The 15,318-nt window shown below is 53.7% G+C and overlaps 1 protein-coding gene across 1 annotated transcript in view; it reads right to left on the bottom strand.

Annotated features, from left to right (window-relative positions):
* Positions 1-15,318, bottom strand: part of LRP1 (LDL receptor related protein 1) — an 84,448-nt gene that overhangs the window by 38,423 nt on the left and 30,707 nt on the right. The window contains exons 12-22 of the mRNA XM_024256754.3: positions 14,489-14,669; positions 13,381-13,603; positions 11,975-12,176; positions 11,510-11,635; positions 8,551-8,691; positions 8,287-8,412; positions 7,446-7,562; positions 6,968-7,048; positions 5,186-5,353; positions 1,142-1,324; positions 512-712 (exon numbers count right to left, since the gene is read on the bottom strand). Coding sequence (XP_024112522.2) covers positions 512-712; positions 1,142-1,324; positions 5,186-5,353; positions 6,968-7,048; positions 7,446-7,562; positions 8,287-8,412; positions 8,551-8,691; positions 11,510-11,635; positions 11,975-12,176; positions 13,381-13,603; positions 14,489-14,669 — 1,749 coding nt within the window. The remainder of the gene's footprint in view (positions 1-511; positions 713-1,141; positions 1,325-5,185; positions 5,354-6,967; positions 7,049-7,445; positions 7,563-8,286; positions 8,413-8,550; positions 8,692-11,509; positions 11,636-11,974; positions 12,177-13,380; positions 13,604-14,488; positions 14,670-15,318) is intronic.

The following is a 15,318-nucleotide window of genomic DNA, read 5'->3' as shown; positions in this document are numbered from 1 at the left end:
CCATGCCTTCTCACTCACTCTGCAAGTTCTGCCTGTCCTTAGGAACCCCATGCAATCCCCACATCCTCCAGGAAGCCTGACCTGACCATCAGCACTCAACCCTGGTGTCTTTGTCTCCACAAGAGCACTCCGTATCTCTCTATGGTATGCATGTGGGCGAGGGGTCCAAGTCTCCACAGCAGTTTAGGAGCCGTATGACCTTGGCCCAGGTCTGGGGGACCACTACGGAACCCCTCTATGCCTCAGTGCTCCCATCTGTAAAATGGAGAAAACAGAGCACCTGGCCCCCAGGGATGCCTGTGGATAAACTGGTCTAATGGCATGGCTCGCTCAGCACAGTGCCACGGGGAGCGCCAGGTCCACACAGGCTGCTGGTGACCACTCTGGGTGCTGCTCGCCTGCCCGGCTGACAGAGCTGCTCTCTCCTAGACTCAGGTTCCCCCAAGACTGTCCTTGGCCCAGACTCCTACCCAGCCACCCTCCCCACCCTTCTCCTGGGACCAGGCCTCACCGCAGAGCTCGCCCTCATCTGAGCCGTCGCCGCAGTCATCGTTGCCATCACACAGCTTGTCAGGGGGCAGGCAGACTGAGGTGTTGTTGGCACAGGGGTGCGAGGGTGGCCTGCAGGCCAGGGACTCGCAGTTCTCCTCGTCCGAGTTATCCTCACAGTCGTTGTCGCCATCACACACCCACGCTTTGCTGATGCACCGAGCTGAGGGACAGGTGCATTTTGAGGGACCAGGCCCGGGGACTGGGGCTCCCCCTGCCCCTCCTTCCAGTCCCCGTGGGCTTCTCTAATAGGGTCAGGATTGCAATGTTGTGGGGTCCACGAGGAACCCTGAGGCTTTTTGGGTCAAATTCACATAGGCAACAAACAAGGCAGGAATCTGCAGCAGGAGGTGCTGAAGCTCAACTCTGGCAGGGTTTTGGCTTCTCAGGTCCTCTGTGCGGGCTCTGGCCCTTCATGCCTTCCCCCACCCATGACACACAAGCTTCCTCTGGACTGCCTTTTGCCTTGCACTGTCCCCAGCACCACTCCACACAGCACAGTGCCATCCCCCTTGCCGCTACGCTGCTCTCAACACGGTCTCCTCCTGCCCACATCGTGCTGTTCCAGACGCCCTCCAACCCTCCTCTTCACCTGAATCCTTGCAGCCAAACTTGACACTGGGATCGCAGACGTGGGTCACTCCCTCACAGCTCTTCTCGTCGCTGGAGTCCATGCAGTCAGTGTCCCCATCACAGCGCCACCGCAGGGGGATGCATAGTCCATCCAGCCGGCACTGGAACTCATCAGTGTGGCAGCCACCAGGGGGCCTCGTGGCTGCAGAGGGACAGTGGAGGGCCTCAGGAGGGAGGGGTTGCCCAGGTCAGCCCTCCTCATCCTTGCGCCCTGCCACCCCGGTAAGCCCAGCCTGGGGCTATGAGCAGAGGCAGGCCTGGAGAGTCTGCCAAGCTTTGTTGACACTCCTTGGAAGCACCAACTCAGTAATAGAGTCAGGAGGCATCACACCTCCAAGGGCCCCACAATCACCTCATCTAATCCCCCCATCGACACCGGAGATCTCGGCTGGAGAAGCAATTTGCTAAGGCCTGAGCCCAAATGCCCGCCACTTTGGCCTCTATTTCATTCATTCATGCCACAAATGTTTACTGAGTGCCTCCTGTGTGCCAGGCGCTGTCCCGGGGCCAGCACTGAACCAGACAAAGTCCTTACCCTCATGGAGCTTAGGTTCTAATGGGGAAGAGAGACAAGACATAACCCATAAATCTAGACTGTAATTTCAGGTATTGATAAAGCTATGGAGATAAAGCTGGGTAGAAGCTGAGAGGGATGGGGGTGATCTGTCAGGTAAGATGGTCAGGGAAGACCTCTGGGCAGAAGGCATCTGAGCAGAGGCCTGCATGAAGAGCGAGTGAGCCCAGAGGATCCCTGGAGGCACACTCCAGGCAAAGGGAACAGCCGCTGCAAAGTCTCATCTCCGAGACAGGACTACGCTGGCACTTCAGAAAACACCACACAGGCCGGGTGCGATTGCTCACGCCTGTAATCCCAGCACTTTGGAATGCCAAGGCGGGCGGTTCACGAGGTCAGGAGATCGAGACCATCCTGGCTAACATGGTGACACCCCGTCTCTACTGAAAATACAAAAAATTAGCCAGGCGTGGTGGCAGGCACCTGTAGTCCCAGCTACTCAGGAGGCTGAGGCAGGAGAATGGCATGAACCTGGGAGGCGGAGCTTGCAGTGAGCTGAGATTGTACCACTGCACTCCAGCCTGGGCGACAGAGAGACTCCATCTCAAAAAAAAAGAAAGAAAAGAAAACGCCACAGCTGCCAGGGAGGCAGAGCTTGCAGTGAGCCGAGATCGGGCCACTGCACTCCAGCCTAGGCGACAGAGGGAGACTCCATCTCAAAAAAAAAAAGAAAGAAAATGCCACAGCTGGAATAGAGTGCAGGGGGAGGGGAGGGCAGGAATGCAGTTCAGAGGGGTAGGGGAGGGGGCCCTGCAGGCCGTGCAGAGGGGCTTGGCATTTGTTCCAAGGGTGCAGGGAGCCAGTACAGGATCGAGGGCAGGGCCGGGGCATGATCTGACTTATGTTGTCAGGATCACTCTGGCTGCTGTCCTGAGATCTGACTCAGGAGGCCAGGAGAGGAGCTGGAGCACTGCCTGGTGGAGCCCCACACTCATACACTCATGCTGCCACAGGCACCCTGCTCCTCCCCCTTCCCTACCCTGGACCCAGCTGATGCTGTCATCTCATGCTGGGACTTTCAGCAGCAGTCTCTGAACTGATTTTCCTTTCTTGGGGCCCCTGAACCTCTTCTCAGTCTAATCTTCCTCTGGGGCTGTGTTCCGAAATCACCTCCTACATCACAGCACCTTCCGGCTTGGAAATCCTTCAGAGGTTCCCAGTGCCTCCCAAATCAAGCCTCTCACTGATTTACACCTGCTGTCATCATCTGCCCCCTTTGAGGACAGCCTCATTCCCCACTGTCCCTGCACGAGCCTTTCCCTCGGTCTGAACGGCTCCACCTGGCCCCACTGTCACCCTACGGAAGTGCTCAGTTTCACCCTCTAAGTCTTGACGACAGCATTCTCCGGACCATGCCATCCCCACTGGAAGACCCTCCCTCCTGTCCATTTACCTGCAGACTAAACGCAACTCTTCCTGAATGGTCCCAGACCATCCAGCTCATACCATAGTTAACAACTGCTACCAATAGTGACACCCTGCTCCTCCACGCCAGGCCTCACATACCTCAGCTCATTTCATACAGGAGGATGCCCAGGCTCAGGGGAAGCAACTTGTCCAAATTTGCCCAGCTTATCTGGGAGGGGCAGGGAGCTCTTCTCACCACACCACACAGCCTCCAGAGGCCCCTTCTCAGAACCCTAAGGGATATCACCTGTGCTCCTCACCCTCCCCTTCACAGAGATGGCCCTGGAGACGCAATTACAATTTCCCAAGCTTCCTGTGTCCTTCTCTGTCCTCCCTCTCAGGGCGGGGCTCAAGGTGGGCACTCAACGCTGTCCAGTCTTCTCCTACTAGGGTGGGAATGTGCCCTAACTCTATAAGGCAGAGGCTGTAATCTAGTGGTCCATGGGTCAGATGAGGCCTGCAGGAAGAGTTTGGTCTGTAGTTTTTTTTAAACTTTTTTTTTTCTTTTGAGACAAGGTCTTATTCTGTTACCCAGGCTGGAGTGCAGTGGCGAGCTCACAGCTCACGGCAGCCTCAACCTCCTGGGCTCAAGTGATCCTCTCACCTCAACCTTCTGAGTAGCTGGGACTACAGGCATGTGCCACCATGCCCAGCTAATTTTGTTTATTTTTTGTAGAGAAAGGGGTCTCACTATGTTGCCCAGGCTGGTCTTAAACTCCTGGAAACAAGTGATCCTCCTGCCCTGCCTTCCAAAGTGATAGGATTACAGGTGTGAGTCACCACACCTAGCCTTTTTTTTTTTTTCTTTTCTTTTTTCAAGATGGGTTCTCGCTATGTTGACCAGGTTGGTCTTGAACCCCTGGCCTCAAGTGATCCTCCCACTTCACCCTCCCAAAGTGCTGGGATTATAGGCATGAGCCACCATGCCTGGCCCGCATCCAGCCTTTTAAAACTTCTAAAATCAACTGCCAGTTGGTATGGCTTGAATTGTGTTCCCTAAAAAGATATTAGTCCTATCCCATAATACCTGTGAATATGACTTTATTTGGAAATAGTGCCTTTGCAGATGGTCAACTTAAGATGAGGTCATAAGGGTGTATCCTAATCCAATATGACAGGTGTCCTCACAGAAAGGGGAAATGGGGATCTGGTGACAGACATGCCCACAGGGAGGACACCGTGTGAAGATGAAGGCAGAGATCGGGTCAAGCTTGGACAAGCCAAGGAGCTGCAAAGATTGCCAGCAAACCGCGGAGGCTGGGGAGAGGCCTGGGACAGAATCTCCCACACGGCCTCAGAAGGAACCCACCCTGCCAACAGTTGGGTCTGGGACTTCCAGCCTCCAGAACTGTGAGACGAGAGAAACTAATACTGTAGTGTTAAAAATTTGGTAGTTTTCACATAAAAATCTGCACATCTTCCAGAGCTAGGAAGCCAGCATTCCTTGAGAGGGCCCATCCCTCCAGAAAACTAGGCCCCCACCGCCCCTGAGGCTGGGCCCCAGAGGCCAGGGCACTGGGAGCCTTGTGGAGCCAGCCCCTCTCTCCTCTGTCTCTTCATGCTCATTCATTCCTGCCTGCAGCATCCTTCTCTCAAGCTACTATTTACCAAACACAGGCTGTGTGCTGAGCGCTTTTCGTGCGTGATCTCACTAAACCCCCACATCAGCGCTGTGATGTTGGTGCTATTATTACCCCACTTTGCAGACGAAACTCACAGAGGCCCATGGAGATTAAGTAACTTGCTCAAGGCCACCCAGATAATAAGCTGCAGAGCTGGAGCTCAAACCCAAGGCCACCAATTGCAAAGCGCATGGTATTAACAGTGTGTGGCAATAATTTTTCGGCAACCTCCCTCTCCCACAGGACCGGGAGCTCCTGAAGGACAAGAGCCATGCCTGGGCTACCTCTGGCTCCCAGATGGTGGCCAACACACCGTGGGTCTGAAAGACAGATGGATGGGCTGGGTGTCTGATGCAGGGGGCTCAATCTCATCCCCGCCCCACGGGCCCCTGGTGCCCACCCTGGTTGGTGCAGTTGGCGTGTGTCTCATCACTGTAGTCTCCACAGTCGTTGTCCCCATCGCAGGTCCAGTGCTCAGGGATGCAACGCCCGCTGTTGCACTTGAACTGGGTGCTAGAGCAGGAGTGGCTGCAGCCGGCTTCGTCACTGTTGTCCCCACAGTCATTGTCTGGCAGCGCGGGAAGAAGGGGAGAGGCAAAGAGGGAGTTGGTGAAGCAGACTTCTCTGTGATCCCAGCTTGGGCCCCCTGCCCAGAACCCACCCTCAGCCCACCCTAACCCCCCCACTGGGAAAATAACAAACAGAAAAGACACAGAAACTGCATAGACTGCAGCATGCACCATGGCCCACGTGGTCAGGATGAGGAGGAGGAGAAGGCTCCCAGAGGGCCCCTCACTGAAGCTCAGAAAGGCTGGGTGTAGGGAACATTAAACATTCGTTTCCCCTTTCTGGTGAGTGTGGGAACAGGGGTCTGCTTGCTTTTGGGGGAAAGGCAGGGGTTTCTCTAGTTTTGGAGGGAGAGAGGTAGGTGGGGTGCAGGCGTGGCCGGGGTGAGACAAGCTTTACAGGCCTGCCCTGAGGCTGGCACTGCTGAACACCATGCTCTGGGTGCCTGGCTTACAGGGGCCCTGCCTGTGGCTGGCAAGAGTGGGGGCCACTTCTGGACCACGCTCGCTGAGGCTGGCTGAAGGAAGCTCCTGCTTTCTTGGCCTTGGGTGGGGGCTGCTTGAGTTGACCCTCCACATTTATGGGACATGTGGTGGAGACTGGGGTTTGGGTTATGTTCCTGCCTCTTTTCCAACTGGATTTGCTTCTCTAGCTCTCTCCTCCCCCTGCATCTTGGCCTTCTTGTCACCACCTCTCTGTCATCTCCTTTCCTGAGAGGCTCCCTCTGTCCTCTCTGCTTCTTTCCTGAGCACTATTTGCTTTCTCCCTCTGTTTTCTGCTCTCCCTCCTCTCTGTTGCTTTTTCTTCATATCCTAGCAGCTCTGGAGTGGGGGCCTGGAGAACCTGTAGGGGGCTGGGGCCAGCTGGGCTCTGGGTGATGGTGCATGTGCTTCTATGCACTGACCGGCAGGCTCAGGACAGGTCTGTTCGTCAGAGCCGTCCCCACAATCCTTCTCTGAAACACAGAAACCGCCGGGGCAACCATTGGCATGCAAGACACGGCAAAGGTGAGGGGCAACGTGGCACTGACCCAACACATCCGCTCACACATCAGCTGGGACAGGAACCACTGGGGCAGCACGTCACAACACAACACAGACACAATAGAGCCCTGAGACACCACACACAGCGGTCACCTGCCCGCACATTTACACACATAATAGCCCCGGTGGCTTGAGGCTGACATCACCTGGTCCGTGGCTATCTGCCAGGTGGGCTTCTGAGCCTGAAGCCCAGAGCCTGAGGGGTGCACCAAGTACTCCAGGAGATGGGGGTTTGCAAGGAGAAAGGAGTCAGGCACCGGTTTCTCCTTGTTCTGCCTCTCTGGCCCATCTCACTCATCTCTCCCTGGCCTCCGAGCCCTACTAGAGGGTGGGCAGCTCAGGCCCTGCCTGGGGTAGGAACGACACTGAAAGGTGATGGTCTCCCCTTGGTCCATCGTGGCTCCCTCCTGGCATTTCTGACTTGTCCTATTTTCTCCCAGGCAACCCAGCAGGGATTCAGTGTCCTGGAGGGAGGCCCTGCTGGATTCTGAAGCCCTTTGCCTTCCCTGAAGGGCCTGGCTGTAGCCCCTAGCTGTCTTAGGAATCAGCAGGTGAAGAGAGCAAGCTCTTACCATTGTCGCATCTCCAGTTGATGTTGATACATCTGCCATTGTTGCAGGTAAACTGAGTCAGGGGGAAGCAGGTGGGATAGGCTGTGAGGAAGAAAGAGTAGCTGAGTAGGGCCTTCAAGATTACACAGCATCACAGTACTGGGCAGGTGAGTGCAGGGGCCCTCCCATAACCAGCAGCCCTTAGCCCAGTCAGGAAGGGTGGGGAAGGCCCCGCAGCAGTGCCTCGGCTGGAAACTCCACTCACTCATCCCCATGAGTCAGCAGACACAGGACCTGTGCTGAGTGCTTTTCCTGCATGAGTTTGCTGAGACACAATGCTGTGATGATGGGGCTCTCCTCTCACAGAGGCCACCGAGATTAACTTGCTGAAGGCCACCCAAGTGCTGGGTTGCAGGTGTCTCCGGCACCCCCAACCGGCATGCTCTCAGGATGCCCCTCCCCCAGGCCCAGCCTGACTCCCTCTGCCCATCCCTCTTACCACACGAGGCAGACTCGTCAGAGCGGTCCCCACAGTCGTCATCCAGATCACACGTCCAGGAGATGGGGATGCAGCGGCCACTGGCACAGGAGAACTGGTTGGGGGGGCAGGTGCGGGCTGGGGGGCAGGGATGGGTGTGAGTACTCATTGTCCTGACCCTCTCTTCACTGCCTCTTCTTCCCTATTATTCTCTGCATTTGGTGTCCCTTATTTCCAAGGATCCAAAACCATTTCTCTTAGAGAATTCAAAACCATCTCTCTGGTCTCACTGGATGCTTTACTCTTTCTCTCAAGGGGTCTCTGGTATCCTCCCAGGAGGAGATCTACCCTGCCTTGTTCCTCCTCTCCAGTCTAGAGCTGTGCTCTGTCCCCTGCAAGCTCAGCCCTCTCAGTTTCCCAGGCTGGGAAGGGGATAGCAGACCCCCCTTCTGCTCAGGGCTCCATCCCCTCGGCCCTAAATTCTTTTCCTCCTTTCTTTTATTTTATTTTTAGAGACAGGTCTCGCTCTGTTGTCTAGGCTGGAGTGCAGTGGCATGACCATGGCTCACTGTAGCCTCAACCTCCCAGGCTCAAGTGATCCTCCCACCTCAGCCTCTCAAGTAGCTGGGACTAGAGGTGCACGCCACCATGCCCAGCTGTTTTTTTTCATTTTTTTTGTAGAGAGTGGGAGGTCTCACTATGTTGGCCAGGCTGGTCTTGAGCTCCTGGGCTCAAGTGATCCTCTCACCTCAGCCTCCCAAATTGCTGAGATTATAGGCGTGAGCCACCGAAACTGGCCCCCTCGTCTCCCCTGCCTCCTTGACTAACGGGTGCCTCGTGTGATCTGAGCCCCACTCCACACCTGAACAAGTGGCATTGGATTCGTCTTCACTGTTCCCACAGTCATTGTCCCCGTCGCAGAGCCAGCGGTTGGGGATGCACCGGTTGTTCTCGCACTTGAATCGGTCCGAGGGGCAGGTGTGCTGATCTGGGGAGGGAATGAGTCAGGGGTTAGTGAGAAGTTGGGTGCCCCCAGCTTCCTGCCCGCTCCAGTATAGGCACTGCCAGAGCTGAGCTGCCCTGCAGGCCTGCCATCCAACAGGGTGGGGAAGGGCGTGTGACTCACGGCAGAGGGCTGGGGCCTCATCACTGTTGTCCAGGCAGTCGTTGTCTCCGTCACACTTCCAGCGCTCCTGGATGCAGCGGCTGTTGGCACAGGCAAACTCGCCCGGCTGGCACTGGGGTGGAGGCACGTAGGATGGGTTCGCTGTGGGCACCACAGGATCGTGAGGGGGAAAGTCAGACCCCGGTCGTGGGACAAGTGCTAAGCTCTTTGCACCATTTTTGTTTGTTTTACTATTTTTTAATAATACAAAGTAATTTTTTCTAGTACAAAATTCTTCATGAAACAAGTTATCTGGATGGAAACTGCAATTCTTTCCCAAGCAACAATAGTGATGTTTACTCTACTTAATACTTGCTGTACTTCAGTGTGACCTGAGAATCAAATGGTGTCCAAGAGAGCCCATGGCCTCTATACCTCTGTCACCACCGAACAGGCTGTCCCCACTCCTTCCCTGACTTCTCCGTGAACTTCCCCTTGGAAGTCATCTCCGGGAACCCCAGGGCCCTGCCCCGGTCCCTGGACTTTTTATTTCACAGTTTCATCGGTCCCACCAGCAGAAGTGAAGACAGGCACCACAACCGCACAGGCTCCACCCCTCCTGTCCCCAGAACGTACGCGTCACCGTCACTATCTGTCTTGGCCCATTAGCAGCTAAATCACGACGTCCTTTGTCTGTGCCTTGGTAACCTCCACAAGTGCAGGCTCCTGTGTGAGCCCGGCCTCCAGACCTCACAGCTGGGCGCTTGCCTGGTCTGACCCATCTCCCACCCCTCTCTAATCTCTGAAACTTCCCATGGCCCCACGGGTGGCGATTTCCCCTCCCGTATCCCATGGACCATGGGCCTGGAGGCTGGTATGTGTCCTCCTTGCTCCTCACTGCTGTTCTCTGGACTGTTCTTCCCCTTACATCATGCTTCTATACCAACCTCTACGTCTGGAAGGCTCCCAGGCCGCGCCCTGTCATCTGTAAGGGTTTTTAGCTCCTGGCTCACCAGCACTTTCTCCAAAATCACTCCTGGTTCAATTCTTCGTGACTTCAACTTCCATGTGGATGATCCTCCCATTACCTTGGCCCCTCCATTCCTTAACCCCCTCAGCCAACGCCCTCTCCTGACCCCAGCCACTCCCTCCTAGCTGTACACTATGGCTGCACTGACCCATTTTCACTTCCGGGATTCTATCCTAAGGAAACCATCCAGAATATGGGCAGGCATGATGATGTGAGAAATAGCAGAGGCATGATTACAAAACAGGCTCTGGGTCAAACTTCCTGGGTTTAAATCCTGCTCTAACTTTGGGCTTCAGTTTTTTCATCTGTAAAATGGGGATAATAAAACCACTTTTCCCACCAGGATGTTTTTAGGGGTAAACAAACTACTGCAAGGGAAATGTCTATGACAGTGCTGAGCACATAGTCCATGCTCAACAAACGTGGGTTGTGATTATTTCAAAAAACTGGAAACAACCTAAACATCCAACAGTAGAGAAGCGGTTGAGTAAATTACATGAAATTTATCAAATGAAATATATTTTAGCCATTAAAAATGCTGCTTATGTACTCGTTACATACTGTCTAGTGACAAAAGCAGGAAACAGAACAGTATGTGCAGCACGACTCCATTTATGTGAAAGTAAATCATAGGGAAATGTTTGGGAGGTGGTTCCCCCAAATGGTAACAGTGGTTATCTACAGGTGGTGGAATCTGGGGTGATTTGGGCTTTCTCCTTTGTGTTTTTCTACACTGTTGACTTATTTCATTGTTTTGTTTTGTTTTTTTGAGATGATGTCTTGCTCTGTCGCCACGCTGGAGTGCAGTGGCTCAATCTCGGCTCACTGCAACCTCCGCTTCCCAGGTTCAGGCGATTCTCCTGCCTCAGCCTCCCAAATAGCTGAGACTACAGGCGCATTATACCACGCCTGGCTAATTTTTGTGTTTTTAGTAGAAACCGGGTTTCACCATGTTGGCCAGGCTGGTCTTGAACTCCTGACCTCAAGTGATTCACCTGCCTCGGGCTCCCAAAGTGCTGGGATTACAGGTGTAAGCCACTGCGCCCGGCCTTACTTACTCAGTTTTACAATGAACACAACCCATTTTTTATAAAAAACAAGGCTTGTTAAAATCATGCAATAATAACACAGAAAATGCTGTGACACTTGAACCAAAAAGGGCAGAAGACATTTTATAAACAGACGATTACAGCTATGTAAAAAACAATATAACCCCCCTGAGGAAAAAAGAATGGTGTTCACTTTACCACAATGCTAATAACATATGGTGCTCACTGGTGGGATTTGGGCTTTTTTCTCCTCTCTAATTTCCAACATATATATTATATATATTTTTTAATGTTAATTTTTTTTTTTTTTTTGAGACAGAGTCTCCATCTGTCGCCTAGGCTGGAGTGCAGTGGCATGATTTCGGCCCACTGCAACCTTCGGCTCCAGGCTTCAAGTGATTCTCCTGCCTCAGCCTCCCGAGTAGCTAGGATTACAGGCACCTGCCACCACGCTTGGCTAATTTTTGTATTTTTAGTAGAGATGGGGTTTTGCCTTGTTGACCAGGCTGGTCTTAAACTCTTGACCTCAAGTGATCCGCCTGCCTTGGCCTCCCAGAGTAATTTCCAATATTTGGAATTATTATTATTTTACTTTAGTAATGGAGAAATACATTTAAAAGAAGTAAAGGATAATTTCCTCCTTCCATCCATAGCTGTCCATTCTTCAGTTTCCCCAATTGCCATCCCCTCACAAGTCCCTCCCAGCCTCCCATCTTCCCTAAACTCCCTCCTAGCCCCCAGAGACTTTGCTCACCCCCTCCCTTGCTTCCTGTTGGCCCCTTCAGGGCCCCTCATTGCCTCCTTAATCTCTGACTAGGACCCTGGAGCCTCCCCTCCCCTCTCTGCGGCATCCTCCTGCTGGGGTCTGCTTCCCACTCTCACCCAGCCAGGCCCCTCATACCCAAGCAAGTGACGCCGTCTGCATCTAACACCTGGTCCTCAGCACAGGCGCACTGGCGGCTCCCAGGGGTGGCCAAGCACAGGCTGCTGCAGCCGCCGTTGTTCACCCGGCATTTGTTGGTGCCAACTGTGCGGAAGGGCCATGGGGAAAGGCAAGGGGAGGAAGAGGTCAGGAGAGATCAGAGAAGGGATAGGGGAGGAGACACATTAAGATGTGGGGACAGAAAGAGGAAATATGGAGAGGAAGAAGTTCATGTTGAAGAACAGGAGACACAGACATGGGGCAGGAAGGGAAATGGGGAACAGAGAATCAGATTGTGTTGGGGGAGTTCTCTTCTCAGGATCCTCAAAAGTCAGAGCCTAGGATCCTTGGGAAGTGCCTTCACTCCCAGGGAAGTCTCAAATCAATGCCTAGTTCCCACCACGCCTTCCAGGTCCCACGCTGCCCCCAGCCCCAAGGAGGTACCTTGCTGCTGCTGGGCATCATACATTCGGATCTCAAAGATGGGGGGCCGCTCACTGCGCAGAAGGGTCACAGTGGGGGGTGCGCCTCCTACACCCCGTTCCAAGCGGTAGACACTGCCACTCCGATACTCAGTCCAGAAGAGGTAGTTGCCATGGTGACACAGGCCAAAGGCGTGGTTCAGCTCAGGACCTTCATACACAATCTAGGGATGGAGAGGATGTTACTAAGGAGTTGGAAGAAAATTGAGGGAGGCCTGTGAGATCACTGTTTTGTACATTCATTTGTCTATATCCTGGGCATGGGTTTTGCTTTGTTTCCCCCATTAGCCTGGGAGCCCCTGAGGGTGATAGTTTTGCACACAGTGGGATGGTAGATCCTGAAGCAGGCGGGTGATCAAGTGATCCAGCAAGAATGCTGATGGTGAGGTTGTCCATACGGTCCTCTCCTGGGCTCATTCCTATTCATTCATAGTCCCCAAACACACACACACGCACACATACGTGCACACACACACTCATATGCACGCACGCACATACACACACACACACACACACACACACACTAATGAGTAGACGGGCAGTATTCATCCATTCATTTCTTCAACATTTACCAGGATCTGTTAGGGGCTGAGCTGTAGTAGGTAGTAAGAGGTGAAAATGACATGATCTCTGCCCTTGAGCTGCCCACTGTCTCATGTAGGGCACATACGGGTGATCCAGTGTGAAGAGGGGTCTGGAGATGACATCCTAGGGGAGGTGGCCCCTGAGCAGTCCGCCAGGGGAAGAGGAGCTGGGGTGAACATTCCACGTGGAATGAACTGCATGAGTAATGGCACAGAGGGCAGATGCTCTGTGATGTGTGCTGGGAGGAGCAAGCTGTCTAGTGCTGCTTGTTCAAAGAGTGTTGGGATGAAGGAAGTGGGGAGAAAAGAGACCAGAGAGGGGGTCAGGGGCCATATCATGAAGGGCCTTATACACTAGAACACGTACATGACTCATGAAGCACATGACAATCCAAATGACCAAGTGTAGAGATATGCCGTCCCTAGGCCTTCACACTTGCCGAGAGTGCAGACACACACCAAGGCATGCCGTGTGTCTACGCACACACATGAGGAGGCACACATGATGTGTATGCAGAGACCGGCACATGGACAGTCAACTTCACAGACAACACGAATAGACACAAAGAGACACAAATGGAGGCAATCCTCAAACAAATAACACAATACATAAGATATGCAAGCACACAGATGTACACATCTATAGATGCACAGAAAAACATACACGAGGCACACAGGCCTGGACACACACAGATACCCACATACTCACACAGAACCTCATCCACGCCCAAGCATGGTCTAGCAACACACACAGACTCCCCCACACAGGCACATGCCTGCCCACCTTCCGGTCTGTGCCATTGAGCAGTATTGTCTCGATGCGGTCATAGAAGGCATCCACCCAGTAGAGGCGCCCAGCCGGGATGTCCAGGCTTAGCCCATTGGGCCAAAGCACTGTCTTGGAGGTGACAAAGATGTCTCGGTGTGAGCCGTCCATCCAAGCCCTCTCCAGCCGCCCACGCCGACTGTCCTTGGGGTCCTCCTCCCAGTCTGTCCAGTACATCCACCTGTGGGCAGTGACTGGTCAGCATCACGTGGGCACCCCCTGCCATCAACAGCCTCCCCTGTAATCCCAATCCATGAGTGCTGTCCCAGAGCTCCTCACAGGGGTCTCCTGTCCTGCTCATCACTGAACCACACATTTCATTCATTCACTCCATTCAACAAATATTTGTTGAGTGCCTGTAAGTTGGGCACAGTTTTGGCATTCATGGATGCAGTGGGGACCAAGGCAGCCAAGGTCCCTACTCCCATGGAGCTCCCATCCCACAAGAAACAGGTCAATCAAAGTTACATGGAGAGCGATAAAGGCCAGGAGGGAAATAAAGCAGGGTGATGGGGTGGAGAGTGACCGGGCTGCAGGTGGGGGTGTCAGGGGAGTGATGGAGAAGGCCACCATGAGGAGGTGGCATGAGTGAGACTTGATGTAGAGAAGGAGCCAGTCCGGCAAATATCTGGGAGTTCCAGGCTGAGGAACTCCTAGAGCAAAAGCCCTGAGGCAGGAGGAGCTGGGGTGCTTGTTTGAGAAACAGACAGCAGGCAGCGGGGACAGAACTTCAAGTGTTGGAAGCAGGATGCAGATGAGGGCAGACAAGGGCCAGGCAGATGCTGTGGGGCTGTGCAGGCCTGACAAGAACGTGGGCCTCATTCTCAGGGTAACGGGAGTTAGTGGAAGGCCCTGAACTGGGAGTGACAGGATCAGATTTCTTCTATGTTTAAGGAATCACTCCCATTTCCCTGAAGACAGGGACTCCTCCCCTTGCAGACTCTCATTCCTGCTAAAGTATCCCACCTCAGCTGCCTTCCCCTGCTTCCCTGTCCATTTCATCCTCCAGTTATCTGAGGCCCACACACTCCCAGCTCCTCCCACCCCAAGGCCTGGGAGGACTCACCCATTGAGTGGATCCACCACAATAGCCCTGGGGTGTGTCATTTTGCCCTCGATTAAAGTCTTGCGGGTCTGAGCAGCTTTCTCCAGCCTGGCCACGCTGATTGTCTTTTTGGGCCCATCGTCCGTCCAGTACAGATTGTCTCCCATCCAGTCCACGGCCACACCCTCCACATTGTGGATGCCTGTTGGGGGAAGATGGACAGGTGATGAGCAGCTTCAAAGGACGTTCAAAGCTGCCTGCCTCTGGCCCTCCTGGACTCAGGTACCTTTGAGCAGTCTGGGCTACAGAGGGGTGCAGGGACCCTCTGGGGCCCTAGACAGATGGGTGGGGGTAGGGACAGGAGGCTGGAAAAGGAATAGGGGAAGGCCCTGTGTGCTGCCATTTGTATTGGGGCTAGCCTCTCAAAATCACACGTGGCAGGCGGTAAACTATATGGCTGATGTGGGCTCTTGTGTGAGGGCATCTGGCCCGTGCCTGCGTAGAGAGCTGAAACAATGGGCATGTGGCTCTGGGCACAAGTGTGACATCATATCCTAGGCCTAAAAATCCTGAACTAACAAAATGAATAAATTAGGAAGTGATTTTTCACTTAGCCAAAGGCTTCACTCCAAGTGTCCTTTAAATAGCAGTTCCCTTGGTATAGGGATCCCCAATCTTTTCCTGATGAGTTACTTTTGATTTCCCCAAAGTCTTGTGATATGATTGCTGACTGTTGATTTTCTCTGAACTGCAGTGTGGATGGGGTGCAGGGCAAAGGTTATAACTGGCATCCGCCAGATTGATGGGGAGGCGGCCTGATCCTGGGGCCCAAGTGCAGATTTGGGGCAGAA

This window comes from Pongo abelii, chromosome 10, assembly GCF_028885655.2.
Source record: "Pongo abelii isolate AG06213 chromosome 10, NHGRI_mPonAbe1-v2.0_pri, whole genome shotgun sequence".
Taxonomy (NCBI): domain Eukaryota; kingdom Metazoa; phylum Chordata; class Mammalia; order Primates; family Hominidae; genus Pongo; species Pongo abelii.
The sequence above is the reverse complement of the archived record's forward strand: the minus strand, read 5'-3'. Positions and strand labels throughout refer to the sequence as shown.